This window comes from Seriola aureovittata, chromosome 21 (assembly GCF_021018895.1).
Source record: "Seriola aureovittata isolate HTS-2021-v1 ecotype China chromosome 21, ASM2101889v1, whole genome shotgun sequence".
NCBI lineage: Eukaryota > Metazoa > Chordata > Actinopteri > Carangiformes > Carangidae > Seriola > Seriola aureovittata.
In genome coordinates, this window is record NC_079384.1 from 4,884,832 (window position 1) to 4,901,489 (window position 16,658).

General features: G+C 42.1%; 2 protein-coding genes across 2 annotated transcripts; one reads left to right on the plus strand and one right to left on the minus strand.

Moving 5' to 3' along the window:
- The first annotated feature begins 1,647 nt into the window (after positions 1–1,647).
- On the plus strand, positions 1,648–11,143 carry LOC130162915 (uncharacterized). Its single transcript, XM_056366785.1, has 2 exons — positions 1,648–1,790; positions 3,368–11,143. Exon 2 carries the CDS (start codon positions 3,501–3,503, stop codon positions 9,885–9,887), a length of 6,387 nt encoding a protein of 2,128 aa, XP_056222760.1. The 5' UTR covers positions 1,648–1,790; positions 3,368–3,500; the 3' UTR covers positions 9,888–11,143.
- A 1,272-nt stretch (positions 11,144–12,415) lies between these two features.
- Positions 12,416–14,850, minus strand: LOC130162698 (bone morphogenetic protein 2-like). The gene is made up of 5 exons (XM_056366484.1): positions 14,181–14,850; positions 13,785–13,924; positions 13,345–13,461; positions 13,041–13,230; positions 12,416–12,950 (listed from the first exon to the last, which is right to left on the minus strand). Exons 1-5 carry the CDS (start codon positions 14,491–14,493, stop codon positions 12,532–12,534), a joined length of 1,179 nt encoding a protein of 392 aa, XP_056222459.1. The 5' UTR covers positions 14,494–14,850; the 3' UTR covers positions 12,416–12,531.
- Positions 14,851–16,658: the final 1,808 nt, after the last annotated feature.

A 16,658-nucleotide genomic window follows, 5' to 3' on the forward strand; every position in this document is an offset into this window, starting at 1 on the left:
AGCTTATGGTCTGAATTTCACTTTAACTGTCATTTACTGGCATTAACTTTCTGGCTAGGATCTATGGGTTAAGTCTGGGTAGCTGGCAAAACACTAGCTCTGCTGCTGGAAGGTATGAGACAAACAGGCTAGAGGTGGAGAGTGGATGTAAGAGGGGAAGGAGGGGGCAGGACCTGTGAGGCCTTATTCTGGGAATGACATGAGTGTAGACAGTAAAAAAGAAAAATGCTCCCACACACAGTATCTCTGCTCACAACATGATCTTCCCACACTGCTCAGCCAGTAAGTCTGTCTCCCCAGAACAATGCGGGACTTTTCCCTGTTAAAAATGAACACGCCATGTTATACAATATCTACAGTGCAATAGTCATGTGTTTTGTCATACAAGAAACTAATTATATATGATTTGTGGAAATGTTTACATCCATTGCTTATCAAGGACGAACAGTTTAAAAGTGACCTTTTTAACCTGATTCACACACTTTGACTGAGACGTAGTGCAAGTGTACAGTATCTGTCCATTCAGCAGAAATGTGTCTAATGTGAAGACCATTTTTGCAGAAAATAGCACGTGTTGCTGCCTAAAGTTAGTTAACTAACATGTGCAACATGCATTTGACTGGTTAGCTGAAGTGTGGAAGGTGCAGCCAGCAGAAAAGCAGACTGTTACCTTATGAAATACAACGTGACAGAAATAGACTGGCTTAAATATGGCACCTTGATGGAGCACAGCTCTGTGGATGCTGGGGCCATGGAGTCATGGAGTTGTTGTAGGGGCCGGGGAGGGTTGAGCAGAAACGTTGATTTAGTCCTTTTCAAACTAATTTTTCATGCCACCACCTGTTGAAATTTACTGCTTACAATTCAAAAACAATTTAGCTACCGTGCTAAGAACTCATGTAATGAAAAAGGTAACACATACTGCAGGATATGCAACAGGGAGTGGGCAATTGCTCTCTCATAACATGTAAAAACAAGTTGAGCCGGACAGGATTTCTCAAACACTCCACTTTCTCCATTTATGGGGGTCATGCTTCACATGTGACCTCATCCATTAGACTTCCAATGACTCACAAAGGGTACCAAGTCAACAAAATGCCCCCTCCATTCCAACTCAATCTCACAGCAACAACAGCTGCATTGGTCCTAAAACTAGACTACTCAGTCACACACCTTCATGTCCACAACACAGTCTTGTAAACAAAGCTTGAACAACAATAATTAGCCCAGCCCTGCCAAAGTCATATCCGTCGGCCTGCATCTGCCTCCAGCTACCAAGTGGCGCTTCAGGGACTGTCGCACTGATTTGGAGATATGTGATGCAATGGGCTATATCAGAGGGCTTGTTTCCCTGCGAGACAAAGGCAAAATGAGTCAGCAGCTAAATGTTAGCCAATGGTCTTGGCAACCCGGTAAGTACAACCCACCCTTGTTCAGTGTCTCCACCAAGATTCAACTGATGGATGTCTCATCGTCACTGACATGAAGGCCCACTGTCATCAAAGGTGCCTAACGCTAAAGCAAGGGTCTATGTGGGAACCTATCAGCCCTCGCTGCTTAGATACAAAAATAACCAATGACAGTGTCCATTTCATCCTGCTGGTCTGCCTTGCCCTGCCACTCGACACCCACTGGTTATTCCAATGTGAGTTTGCTAGCTGCGTCCTGTGTTGCTGCTCAGTTTGGCCACACCGATTCGTGCGTCTATTTTGGTATCTTGTGAGCTCGCTATCAGGAGCCTGGCCACACCAGTGCGTTTGAACATGGATCTGAGGACTTGACTCACTTTGGTGAGTTTTTATTTGTTTGTTTTTTTTTCAACTTCAACAGAAAAAAAGTTTGTTTACCATTAATGGCAACTGCTAACTAGAATGTATTCTTAGCAGGTGCTACTGCACTGTATTCTTGGATTCTACATTGAGGATTTGTGTTTGATACCAGAGTCCAGATTACACCCTTACACTCAGTATGAAAGGCTCATCGCCAAGGTGAGGGATCAGTATGATTATACAGCATGAAAAGTACTGAAGGCTAGTGAACCTAATGTAAGATACTTTAAGTTTTATAAATGGCGTAAACATTAATGTCCAAATAGACCTACAGCACAAGGGCCGCAGGACCTGTCAGCGTTTTATTGCTAAGAAATCATTACAAATAAGTTCTGTCATATTATTTACACTAATATTTACACATCTATGAGGAAACTACAAAATTAAATTTCAATGGTTGTGCCTTTTATACAGTATAGTTAACTGGGGCACTTGATTCCTTGGGTATAAATATACGAGCAGATGCTGGGAAAGTACCGTGGTCGCTAACTGATCTGTGGTTATGATAGCTGGAAGATAGTTGGCGACCAAAGTCTACTGGAAAGCCATAGCTTTAATAATGATAAAAAATAATGATAATAAATATTTTGGCTGCAGTTATTTTTTGTTGTTGTTCTTGAAGTTACACTTGACCATGAATATGAAGGCAGGGGGCAAGAGGAGTGCTTAGGTTTCATTACTGTACTGATCAAACTCTGTTAAAAACTTTATCATTTTAATGTATATATACAATCAAATACGCCACTAAATAATGGAATGTCTATATTTGTAATTGTCTCAATTGATTTCATCTGCTTATAAGGAGAGTCGTGGTTGTGTGGATAGATGAAGAGTTGAGTTATATGCCAGTGGCTGTGCTCCCAGGTCAGGGCATATAAATGGGTTAATGAGCTATTCTAAGACCTCACCCAGATACCTAAAGTAAGCTACAGTAGAGCAGCTGCTGCTAAGGCACTCTGAATGATGTGATGATTTACTTGCATTTCCTGCGCTCTGTGGTGTAAACCTTAAGACATGAATATGGTTCAAAAGCTCAGCTCTGCAGAGGAGTTGTCTGTATATTAATCCAACAAAGTCATTAGATGTGAAAAAGCTATGATTGCATTTGAAGGGGACCTATGTGAAATGTGGGTCTTTCCTTTGAAATGTACAACACATGCACAAGGGAAATGTTCATCTTTTCTAATATTTCTAATAATGTTCTTATATATGGAGTAGAGCTTGTTCTCATAGCTACAAACAGTATGCTTAGTGCTCACAACTTACAGTGTTAAAAATAACCAAGTGCATGGCATGAAGTGTTTGTCTGCTGCCTGCATAGCGACAGCATGGCCGGAGCCGGAACATGTCATGTACATAAAGGTCATCAGTGGAACTACAGAGTTCAAAACCATTTATAGTAATCATGTCAATCAAATAACCTGTTTGTAGGTATTTGAACAGCTGAGCAGTCGCTGCTTACAAGGTGCAGCTAAGTAGATTGCTTTAAAACCACAACCTTTAAGTGCTGACATTAATTTCACTTTCTTTGTTTTCAGGAAGTTTACATATCCCATCACTTCCCTGATATCAACTTGAGCTGGAAGAAAACCAAGGGACCTACAGAGCTGCAGCAGCTGTAGAGGAGGCAAGACGGGTGATGCACAAGACAGAGAGAGACTTGTTGACATCATGAGCTGTGTGGAAAAGCGACACATGAGCCATCGCGTGGGGAGCATGCACCACCATCGCTTCCCCAACGGCTTCAGCGACTTGTTCATGGATGAGACTGACAGGGAGGTCAGCATTCTCACAGATCGAGCCTTCCGAAGTCTCTGTGTTGGAGATGATGCGGTTTATAATGACGAATTCTTGTATGGATACTCACCATTCAGCTGCCACAAACCCTTGGTGGGGGAGCCTCATAAAAAGACTCATCATAAGGAATCTAAAAAGCAAGGGCAAAACAAAAACAAAAATGACAAAAAAGATGCCCAGCCATGGAAACAGCAGCAACAGAAGAATATATCCCAAATGTCATCTTTCCTCAAGGCATTAAGTGCCACAGAAGAAAGCTGTGAGGGGATGTTAATCAAAAATGGAGGTATGACGGACTCTAATGGGGAATCATGGGATAAGTCGGCACTTCGCAGCATCCAAAGAGAGCTATCGGACTTCTCCTCGGATTATCACACCAATCTCACAGAGGGACATTACAAGAACCATCATCGACATCACACTGGTGATGGTTCGTCACACAAAACAAGAAAAGATGCTGGGAAATCCTCAAAGATAAAAAATGGGAAATCCACTGTCAAACTAAGGAAACTTAACATCAAAAACTTTTTCCTCCACAGTGAGTTTAGCCCTTTCCAAACATGGAGAGATTTTAAACAGTTTCCTTTCGGCCAAGAGGAGACAGTTGCATCTATTCTCCCCACAGATAATATCCCTAAATGGTACGACTTGCCGTTTTACAAGGAGCTGACAGAGGCACACAGAAAAGAGACTCTGCACACAGAGGAGGCACAGTCATGCACGAAAGCAGCAGTAGAGCCCCCTCCTCCCACTGCTCCTAAACCTAACCCTCCCCCTCCTCCTCCAAAGGTCCTGCCAAAGCCCTCAGCCACTCCTGCTGAGAAGAGGTGTTCATCGGATGGAGGGGATGGGGTTGCTGCCCCCTGGAGGCGCAACAGGTCCAGGGCAAAAAGTGCTATTCCAGTCAATCAGTTTGGAATACCAAGTCAGGACAATAATTCAAAGATGGTGGATGAAAGTCTTGTGTTGGTCAACAAGGAAGCCAGATCTGTGGAGGTGAAAGCAATTGAGGAAGTCAGCTCTTTGGCCTCTACTCCATTCAGTATTTGCCAGCTGATGACTCCCCTCATTCCCTCCAGACAACCTACAGAAACATCAGAAATCCTCCAAGCAGTTCTCTCGCCCTCTGCCCTTGACCTTCCACTTAGACCACACTCTGAGGCCAAAGTGACCCCTGAACCTCCAGTCAAGCGGGACAGTTACAAATCACTTGCCTCTAGTATCCTCTTCAACCTCAAAGACAACAGGAAAAGGGTTAAAAGCCGTTACAGCCCACCTAAATTCAAACCTTTAGAATTGCCTGAGGGTGGCATCCAATCTCCACAATCAGATCATTTGAAACATCCACAAGCTGGCTCTGAGGGCAATGCATCTGGCTTCAGCACTCCTGCCATTTTAAAAGATGGGCAAACAGTTTGCAGTCCTGACTTGGAATCTGTCGACACCCCGACTGCTGGTCTTACAAAGCATGATGTTGACAGGCCTCTGTCAGATGATTATTTGTTATCAAATCTACTGCAAACCAAAAGGGAGGCTGCAGGTAGCAGTGGTATAAGTGAAGAGAATCTGATCACCCCCTTTATACACTCAAAAAAGAATAAGAGTCCCATGGCTAAAAAGCAAAACTATCCCTCTCTGAATTTGTACAAGAAAGCCAGCCCTGTTGACAGTGATATGAAATATCTTCAAATACCTCTGAGCAACAGTGCTCCAGTGCACATAGCTCAACCAACTGAGACAAATGAACTTTCACCACTCATGCTAAACAAAGAACTGTCCCCCAAAACACTGCCAACAAACACAGGCCTGTCACCGAATACTCTAAATTTCAGCAAAGATCGTTCACCCATAATTTCACCCCATGCAATCGTGAACAAGAGGCTGTCATCAAATATATATGCAGGGGAAAAACCTTCAAATGTACCAGACAAAGCAAAACAGACGGTGAAGGACCCAAAAGAAAAAGACATTGGAGTGCAGCCTGCTTCTAAGCAAAAAGATGCTAATGGCCAAACTATGAGTACAATGGATATAATCAGAGCAGCAAGGGAAGCAATTAATGCAGTAAAAAATAAAGCTCTATCTGAGGCTTATTCAGAAAGCATCAAGAAGCCAATTTCAGACATACAAGAAATGAAGGAGAAAGAAATAGATGAGAGGGTTGCCTATTCAGTGGAAACATTGAGCAGCAGGAGTGAGTGTTCAGAATCAGAAAACAATGTTTTATCTCAAAGTAGGACTAACTCAACTGGTGCAACACCTGTTGGTAAAACTAGTACTGCCAAGAAAGAGCCTCCACCAGTTCCCAAGAGAAATTTTGCAAAATCTGATATTGAATTCGCTCTTGACAAACAGCAAACACATAATGCTGACAAACCCACTGATGGTGAGTCGAGGGATGCAAAGGTAGTTTCACCACCAAAAGAGAGTGAATCTGCCTCAAAACAAGAGAAGATCAAACGTATATTCTCAGCCAGACAGAACAATTACATAAAACATCAGAGATATGCAATGACAAATGATGAACAAGTAGAGGAATATGAGGAAGGTGATCCGAATGTGAACACAAGTACAGAGGCGGATGAGGAGATAATGTCACCAAGAGAAATAAGAGATAGTGAGCATATAATTAATGATTTGCATACTTTGAAAGAGCTAGAGAGAGCACGGCTTGGTGATCGTACTCTTGAGAACACGAAGAACAAACTAGGGGTTATTAACATAGATGAGGAGGCCAGGGCTAAGAATGATTTGATTTCACGGGAGCTTCGGAATATAAAGAAGGGCATGCGGTGTATGAGAGGGAACACATCGGCTAAGAAAGACCTTTTTGCAAAGAAAGAGAAGGATCCGATAAAGCAGGAGGCTTTCAAAAAGATAGACAGTAATGTCAGAGTAAACAAAGCACTTATAAATGACAATTATGACAAAGCCAAAATGGCACTTGAAGAGATCATCTCAGAGAGGCAGAAGAGAAGGAATACATTCACAGAAAAAGATGAGAATTCATTATTTGATGAGAACGCTAGCGATGAAAGTTATGTAGAGAGGGAACAGCAATGTGAAAAACCTATGAAAGATTCTATGATGGACGGCAAAGAAAAGCAAAATGGCAGCACTTCCACGCTAAAACGGAAAGAACTAAAAGAGAGGTTAGGCGATCTGAGAGACCACAATCACATGAGGCAGATTCTGTCACAAACTGAACCTAGACTTGGTGACACTCACAGATCGGGCGGTAGAATAGCTCTACCAGGCATGGACATGGTTGGAAATCAGCTAGACACAGTCCTTAAAACTAAAGCTAAACACATTAATGATAAACTAAGTGATAATCCCAGCTATGAATCAGATGAGGTGAATTTCAGACATGTAGCAAGACAGGTGTCTGAAGAAAGTGGAGAAAGCAAAAACTCAGATGCTCCCCCTGTTCCTCCGAGGAGCAAAAAAGGAGGCAATAGAAGAGATGGAAGCATTACCAAGGAAATGGATAGTTTGAAAGATGCAGCCGATGAGGATGTCTTTAACAAAAATGCAAAATATGAAAATGGTGAGGTAAACATAAATGAGATGAAGAGCACAGGCTCAGGAAAACAAGAAGTAAACATTGACCTGTTTGCAAAAGAAGCTGTGCCCAGTCAAAATGAAACCACGTCGAACAAAAGGATGTGGGATATGGTAAATAATGCAAATTCAAAATCTATTACTGCAACTGGTGCAGGGACATGTGAACCCATGTTGCGTTCAAATTACCCACAGTCTGAAAATAGATACTTATCACCAAAGTTCAGGGGAGATGAAAATGAGGTAAATAACTTGCATGCAGATACAAGGCCCACAGGGGAAGCCACATTTGAAAACAGCAATGCTAAGGCACAGGAAGGACACAAGATAAAGCGAAAGGCCCCTTTAAAACCAGACCATTTAAACACAGCAGATGACAATGTAACTAGGAATCTAGTAGCAGAAGATGAACCTGACAAAATGAATAGACTTACTGAGGAAATAAATGTGGATACAGAAGCTCTCAGTGAAAAGCCCAGAAACATATTATCACCCTTACTACTGGTGAATGGTATTAACGTCAATCAGAGCCCACCTGATCAGGCCAGCTTGTCCTCAAAATCTTCCTACTTCTCTGTGGAGAGTGCCCTGCACAGAAATACTGAGACTGAGTCAAATGTTTACCACTCACTGGAGAACTTGATTGGAGAGGTGGAGGAAGTTGATGAGGAAATGTGGAATGTCTCACGAAACATGAAACCGGATTCAGACAGGACTGAAGTGGACTATTATTCTTTAAGTGAGCATGAAGGTGAGCCAGAGGTTGTAAAGCGACCGATAACATCTCCTCAAAAACAGACAGACGTACCATACGATGACAGCAAAGAAAGAGAAAATAGCACTACAGACCAAAGTGTAACTCTTGATGAAAATAATCAGACACCATTGCCACCCTCTAACACTTTTTCACCAACTTTGGGGATCCCTGTCTTATTTAAAGTCAAAGATAACACTTTCAGTACTAAGTTGAAGAAGACTGTACAACCTTGGTCACCAAGAGGGAGTCTGAGTGGTTCAGAGAGGGGAGAGGAGGACTTACGTCAAGTAAAGGAAGAGCTCCCACTGGCTAATGAAACTTCCACTAGTGGTAACACCTTAATTCCAGCAGAAATCTTCAAACCTAAAGAGATTTTATCTGACCATTTACCTCCCCTGTTGTTCTCGCCTTCAAATCTACAACATGAAAACCTAAAGAAACCCCAAGCTGAACAGTTCCTGACTGTCCCACAAGAGGAAGACAGATTTTCTGGAGTGAGTCCATCATCTGAAGGCGTGGAGAGTTTAGCAACCAGCACAGCTGACACAGCTGATGAGATGGGAATGAATGCAGGGTGTGAAGTGTCAAAGGTTCCCAGCGAACACTCAGAATCCAACTGCAGTGGTAATGAAAGCCAAATGGGACTACCCAAACCACCAGCTGTCTTACCCAAATCTGAAAAAGCTGTTCTCAAAGCCATTAAGCTGACAAATAGAAGAATGAAGAAGGAGGAGGCCCAGAAGTCCTCCCACAAGTCGTCTCAAAGCAGCAGCAAACACAGAACAGATAGACACAAGGGTGAAAAATCTGAGCAAAAAAGTAGCAGCAGCAGTAGGAATAGCAAGAGCAGCGAGAGAAAACACAGAGAAAAAATGGAAGATAGTCACCATCAGAATGAAAATCACCATGGTAACATCAGCAATGACAGAAATGAGCAACTGCTCCATGAAAGAAGAGGCCACAACAGTGAAAAGCACCATCATGACAGAGCAGAAATGAAACACAATTCTCGGAGACAGAGCCGCGATTCGGTGGCTAGCAGTAACCAGAGCAAAGAAGCCCTACCCAGTGTTGCAACCGAAAGGCAAGGCCGTAGCAGTGACAGACGCATTCGAGATAAGTCAGATAAAAGACATTACAGCACTGATAGGGTCATCAGTAATGTCCCTGTGTACAAAGCTCATGTCGGCGATAGACCCATGTCAGACAGGCCATTCCACCGATCGCAAAGCATGGATAGGTACTTAGGAGATAAAGCTGAACGCAGACTCAGTGCCGATATGTCAGTCAATGAGAAGTTTGATCCAAGGACCCAGCGCATTGAGAAATCCATCATGGATGAGCTTCAGCAGAGAGGCCGAGCGAAAGACAAGGCAAGCAGAGACAACCCATTGAGAAGGAGTAACAGTATTGATGCGTACAGCGCCGAAGTACCTCACCCTTCAACCCTCTCCCGCCAGTCAAGCTACACCAGCCAGATTTCACACCCGTCCAGCATTGAGCACGCTATGGTTACACAGTCCTTCCCTATGACCCAACGTAAGCTCCTCCAGGATCCAGACTCAGGGCAGTACTTCTTTGTAGACATGCCCGTCCAGGTCAAGACAAAAACCTTCTTTGATCCAGAAACAGGAAGCTACGTGCAGCTGCCAGTCAAGCCGCCTGAGGGTGCTATTCCTCAGGCATCCCCCATGGAGGTCTTGACCCCGCCTCTGGTTGTTTACCATGGTTTTGTCCCGGTACCTCTGTCCCCTATGGCTCAGAAAGCTACCATCCAAGCTCCTCATAAGGAACCGGAAGAGTTTGAGCATAGAAACCTAGAGAGGTCAAAGCAAAAGCACTATAAGGAGGGACATCCATATTTAGAGCCTGTCTATGGTCAACATGACCATATGTTAGGGGAGTTCATGGGCACTGAGGAGCTGGACTGTCCGAGCTGATAGGCCATGAGGTTTGAAAGGAAAAATCCACCCTCCTCAAATGCTGTTTTGTATCATCAAATTGTGGTGTTCATTGCATTCCAGGAATTATTTTGTGATCAAGTGTTTTTTTTTTTTTTGGTATTCCCATCTTCAACCTGCCTTCTCTGCTTTTACTCGAGTTATTTCTCATATTTGCCACGAGGATTTTAAGCAAGCAAAAGTATTTCTTTGATGGATTTCTCCCTATTTGACTGTTGATGTTGGTACAAGATGACAACTCCATAAAGAAGCATTCGGTTTTCTTTCTCTGTTTAACACCATTGAGATCTCGGTGTGATGTTTTGCCGTGTTGTATACACAATAAGAAAAATACACCAGGAGTAACAAAATGGACCCTGAAATGCAAAGTACATCGCCAAAAGGTGTTTAATTTTTAACTGTTGAGAGATTAAGGGTGGATTTTTCCTTCAAGGTTAAGGGTTTTCTCAATACTGATATTTGATCCTTGTTTTGCTTTATATGCCTTAAACTTTCATGAGACACAGAAGCCGTGTGGACTTTGTGAAGCTTAAGAGGCCTTTATTGTATTTATGAAGAAGAATGAATTTTGACTTGAGTGTGAATTGAGTGTGAGATAATGATTTTTTGGATGAATGATAGTTGCTGTTGAATGGTGTTGTTTGAATGTGGGTTGAAGAATTTGTGTAAGATAATGTGCAATTTTTGAGACAGATAAGGTACATGGGTGATCCATGTACATAATGTATTTAAGTGTAAAGAGAGAGGTTAAGCTTGAATGTAAATGTGGAATATTTATTGTAAATGCTGAGTTTGTTGTTGGTCTCTACTACTTTTCAGGTATTGTGGCTTTTTGTTTCATTACCTGCAAAGTTTGTTGCCTTGAGATTATTTTTCCACCAGACAGTTTCCAGTCACTAAAGTTATCATTATACTAACTCAAATAATTATATTTAATTTATTGATTAGTGATTTCAACTGATCCGGTCTACACAACAAAATTTTTAAATATTTTGCATGCTAAAGTTGAAATTGCAGTTATACCTATTGAATATGTTTGATACAACACAAAGTTCATTTATACTTTCTAAAAGCTTGAATTGGCATTACTGCAGTTAATGTTTTTTAAAAAGCAGGGGACATTGAGGAGAATTGGTTTTGCAAGTTTGTTGCATTGGCATTTTTCTAAACTAGAATAAAGCAGAGCTGTATTGTGTCTGTGATCCATTCCAATAAAAATCAACTGTTTTTACAGACTTGTGTTTCACTAGTGTTATTGATTTTACGCCACTCATTATTGAAAGCACAACAAAGTACAAAATACTTTAGAGTATAAAAAATATAATCAAAAACACTAAATCTGATATCTGATATGATGAATAGAACTGTTATGAGTGAAATTGTTTATTTTGGATAATGCTCTTTATGAGCAATGAACTCTGACATGAACTCTGACATGCACAAATATTTAATACTATTGGGTCATTAACTCCTTCATTAATGGAAAAGATACGTTAATGTATGAGTGAACAATAATTCTATGCAGAGTTACCATTGAAGAGTAAGTTTGTAGTCCTCAACTAGACCTCTCTCCTGCCATCTGTTGGTGAAATAATGTAAAGACAGGAACGAATTAGATGAGAAAGTGTGACAGCTTGTTTGCTACAATGAAGTCAGGGTCAATTACATTTCCCAGCTTACTGTTCTTCAGGTTCATCATCTCGTATTGACTTTACAGCTGTTCCATCTTAGGTTTTTGCTGTTCATTTAATAAAATACAGATATTTAATAGACTGCTTCTTCAGTAGTTATATTACATTTTCATCCTCCTACTGGGTGGGATCTTGACTGTTGACATCACACTTCCTTTGTGAAAACAATATTGATTGATGGTTGGTTGATGTAAACAAAATATTGAGATGTAAAGCTGCAGCAATTAATCAGTGTATTAGTCAATCAATTAATAGCAATAGTCTTCTACACTTGTAAACAGTATTTTTGGGTTTTGGGATGTTGGTCTGACAAACCAATACATTTAAAGACTAAAGACAACGGTGATGGGCATCATTCACCACTTTATCATACTTTAAAGACCAAACAATTAATCTGTTAAAATATGCATAATAATCAACATATTAATTGAGATGTAATCAAAACCAAATATTGATGCCCCAAAGTTAAAAAAGTGTATTAAAGTGTATCATCACATGGATTGGCTCAGCACCATGGACAGTGTCACTGAATTGAGCGAGGCATCCAAATCAAGTTCCAGGGGCTTTTGGAAAACCCTGAACTGGTTACATGGGGCCCAAAGTTTGAATTTAAATACTGTAACTCCCACTCTCAGCCTGGAGCAACTAGTGCCATACTAGCCCATGCTTAAGCACAAAAAGTAATCTCAACTAAGGATGGTTCAAACAGTAGGTTGTCAATTGCAGTAGGCAGGTCTATCATGAATGTATTCGGGCGTCCTGAGACTAAACTAAACAAAGGATCGCTGATTAATAGTTGAGGAATAGGTGTTTTATTTCTCAAAATAATACAATATTTAAACATATGCACAAAAATACAGTGTTTTAATCAACTCAAGCAAACCATCATCTCCCATCCCTCATTGTCCCAGTGTGAAAGAGTGCACAGCCAGTCAGTGACAGCCGCAGCTTAATGCCACCATGTCGTCGTACTGCTTCAAAACCACGTTCTCCTCATCATCAAAGTATAACAAGCTGATGGACTGGAGTCTGTCAGGCACACAGCAGGGCGCTCCTACATCATCGCTAGAGAGCTTGAGTGCGTGCATGATGGAGCGCACCGTGGCGTGGTTGGTTGCTCTGAGGCTGCCCCCCAGCGGGAACGGACAGGAGCCTTTGCAGTGGTAGGCGTTGTATCCCCGGGGAGAGATGATCCAACCCGACCAGCCGATCTCCTCAAAGTCAACGAAGAGGGGAACCCGCTGGCAGGACTGGGAGTGGCCGTGCGGTAACAAGCCTGAAGCTGCACGTCGCCTCCTGCTGCGGGGGTCATGGCGCTCAGGTGCTGCTGCTGCTGCAGGTTGAGCTTGGCCTATGGAAAGAGGAAGATGATCACACTGTGTTAGACCAGTATCGTAAATAGACAGTATTTCAATTTTATCTTCATATTATCTTCTCTTACCCAGGTACGACTGGTTTGATGCTCCTGCCCTCCCATCATCTGAGAATATGACCAGGTAGGAGTTTACATCTGTCAGATCTGCGTTCTGTTTAGATGAGGACACCACAGACTCCATCCAGTTACCAGAAGGAAGCGTGGTCACCACCAGGATGCCGTTATTCTCCTGGCTGTTACGGATCCACTTGGATACCTGACATTCAAAGCAAGAATTCAACAGGTTAAACACGTTATTTGAGAAATATTTTTTTCTCAACTACTTTTTTTTTGTTTTTTTTAAATTAAACAAAAGTATTGAGGCTGTTACCGTTTGAGTTACGTTGAAGACTTCCCATCCCTGTGTGTAGAGAGGCACCAGTCTGGATGTGATGAGGTTTCCTCTCCAGGGCTTCACTCTGCTGTCCAGCACCTCATACAGATCCACCTGGACAGTGAAGATAAACCACTGTCACTTCACTGATATGTGTCAATCAAAGGACATTTTCTAATCACAACTTCCAAACCTCAACTGAAGATTTTAAATCTACAATTGTCTACAACTTTCAAAGCAGGTTAACTGTTGTACCAACTACTTCTCAGAATGAACAGCTGTCTGTCAGATCTTTGGTCAGGTGATGTTTGCTATTTTGCTCTGGAAGCTCAAATCTGGACTAGATATGAAGACATGACACATGATGTTATAACTTATATAATCTATAATCTACCCAAGAGCAAATGAAATTATGTCACGCAGTAAGACTCTTTTACCTTGTAGAAATGAGGCCCGTGTGACTTTCCCAGGTAAAACTTCTGTTTCTTTCTGAACCAACGGAACTCCGCTTTGATCATCCTCTCCTCTCTGCCGAAAGACGACAGGTTGAAGAAGTGAAACCTCTCTCCAGCGTGACCTGCAGGCGGGGAAATACCAAACACATCTTTAAAGAAATGTTCACAATTATCTGTGAAGCAGACACATGGCTGTGCGTTGTTGCGCGCTTGGAACATTTACGCATTCTAATCTACATATTTCCATAATTTACTGCTGCTTTAAGGGAAACTGTTTGACTTCAGACAAGTAAATTGAATATATTTTCCAAAATAGCTTCTCACAAAGCAGTCGTATCTCATGCGTAAAGGTCAGTTTGACTTTTGGCTTTTGCTCACCTTTATCCTCAAAGCTTCGCACTATGTTTCCCTCCAGAATCTCCTTCTGGCTTTTTGGGGTCCCATCTGAGACTGACACCGCGTTAAATAGATCCAACATAAACTGAGGCGCCTTCTTGTGAGGAGCCAACGCTGGACCTCTGGGTAAATCCCTCAGGTGGAACTGCGCGTCCAGCTTCTCGCCTGCAGTCTCCGTCTCATCCGAACCCTCCCGCCGCGCCGCCGTGCCTCTGTCCCGCGGGATGGCGAGCAGGGTGACGCATCTCAGCTGGAGAGCTAGGACGAGCCAGAGGCGCAGAGCTCCTTCTGTCATTTTAGTTAGAGTGGACTGAGCTCTGCACCTGTGGGACCGTGGGTGATAAGGGCGACCCCACTGCCTTTGATGACAGGCTGTCCCTGTATTCAGCTAACACCGGGAGATGATTGGGCCGTGATTGATGATGGCGGAGAGAAAAACACAAAGGAAAGGTGAAAATGACCCCGAGAGTCACCTATAAAAATATAAATAAATAAATGACTAATTCCCCTTCATATGTATGTCCATGTTACAGTAGGTTAGAGGCCATGAGGCTAATTTGTGCAGTTCTACAGACTTTCATCAGAAAGCAGAGTTACCATGGAAACTACTATAAATAATGTTTTTAAGTAGTATATAAAAATGAAAAATAATAAAATTTCATCACATACTGAATATGGAAGATATCTGCATTGTTGAATCATTGTAAAAAGGTAATAGAAAGTGAAATAAATACATTTAATAAAATGTCAGTGGCAGTAATATATGTTTGGATAAATGACATTAACGTTAAATAATAAGGATATATCTTTATATTTCTATGGCGCTCCTGCATTACAGTGGTGTTATAACAGGGGGCCAATTAGTCGGCCAACCAAACAAAGTTATCCCATTACGATGTTTTGTCGCCGCTGCTCCACATCACGTGTCTCTCGGCCCAGTTGTGTGTTATCAGTATGAGGCCAGTTGCGAGAGAGCAAACGAAAACAGCCGAGCCGTGACGCACATGACGCGCGTTTTCTAAAGCGGCTGTTAATGCGCACATTTCCACAAAACGCAGCCGTGGTCACCGTGAACACCCTCCTCTCCCCCCAGCACATACACACACACACACACACACACACACACACACACACACACACACACACACACACACACACAATCACAATCACACTATTAGTGTTTGAAGAGTGACTCAGAGTTAACACCGAAATCAGCACGGCGTGTTTATTCCTCCGTTAAGATGAATCCGGGATGATCTCCAATCAATCAGGTCGCACAAAAGGGATCAAATTCCCAAGATCATCAAGCTGATCAATGCCCCGGTCTCTCCGCTATTGTTAATCAAATTCATGGCGATTACGCAGGAATGATGATCCCCTCATTTAGGAGCCATTACTCACGTTTAAGGCCTCATAGTGAATGGGCCCCTTTTTCTGATCTCTTGTATCACTTAGTAGCCACACTGTCAGATAAGCCACAGGATAGATTATAGCTATAAACACAGTAAACAACAGGAAATGATGATTGGATTTAATGAAACAGAAGGTGAATTTTTTAAAGGACAAATGTTCTGTATGTTGTGTCTCATGTTTTTTTTTGTGTGATGAACCTTTTTTTTTTTGTAGGTGTCCTGCAAAACTCTCTTTTTGAGGTCCAGCGGACAACTGAGGCTCCATGATTCAGACAAAGGCCCACGACGCCCTGCGATTACGTATGTGTTCCTCTGCACATGTGTAGTGTTTGTGTGTTTCTGTGTGACGTCTTGGCACGTGAAGGTGTACGACACAGCTGGATGGTGTGGGATGTCCTCAAATGTTTACACTGACCATGTGCTGATCACAGATAGACTCACAGGGAAGCCCTCTGACGTAGATGCTCGGAGAAGCTTCTCCCAGCAGCTAAGTGCTGAGCACAGCGTGTCACTTACAGTAAAACCTCTGTAACGGAGCTGGAAATCATAAATTGGAGCTTTTACTGTGGAAAAAAAGTTGAGAGATATAAGAGTGTAAAGTTTATTGTTTTAAAGTTTATCTGACTGTCAGTCAACTGTAAAATAAGGATAACCAAACGCTGGCTGCTCTGTGGTGATGTTTAACTGGTGTCATGTTCTTCACTATCTTATTGATATTTACTCATAAACCAAAGTATTGGACACTTTAGAATGAATCCCCTGGGGAAACATAAATATCATACTTATGTTTCATGGCAATTTATTCAGCACTCACAAAAGTAGTACATCGGTTTCACTCTTCAGATCAGTCATATATCATGCTCCACATATTAAAGCAGTGACCGTATCGGATGCCAGATAGTAGTTTGATTGTATTTTGATTCACATAGACATTTACACTGTCCAACTTTATCGTGATTTACTCCTCATTTCCTCATCCTTGTAGTCGTATTACTGACTGTCTCACATTAATGAGCCCAGCATTTCAATTCAGAACTCAACCCTCAAT

Coding starts and splice junctions, on each gene's coding strand:
- LOC130162698 (XM_056366484.1), bottom strand. CDS start 14,493: ATGACAGAAGGAGCTCTGCGCCTCTGGCTCGTCCTAGCTCTCCAGCTG. Junction 13,231..13,344: donor TCTTCAACGTAACTCAAACG/GTAACAGCCTCA, acceptor TTTGAATGTCAG/GTATCCAAGTGGATCCGTAA. Junction 12,951..13,040: donor ATCAAACCAGTCGTACCTGG/GTAAGAGAAGAT, acceptor CTCTTTCCATAG/GCCAAGCTCAACCTGCAGCA.
- LOC130162915 (XM_056366785.1), top strand. CDS start 3,501: ATGAGCTGTGTGGAAAAGCGACACATGAGCCATCGCGTGGGGAGCATG.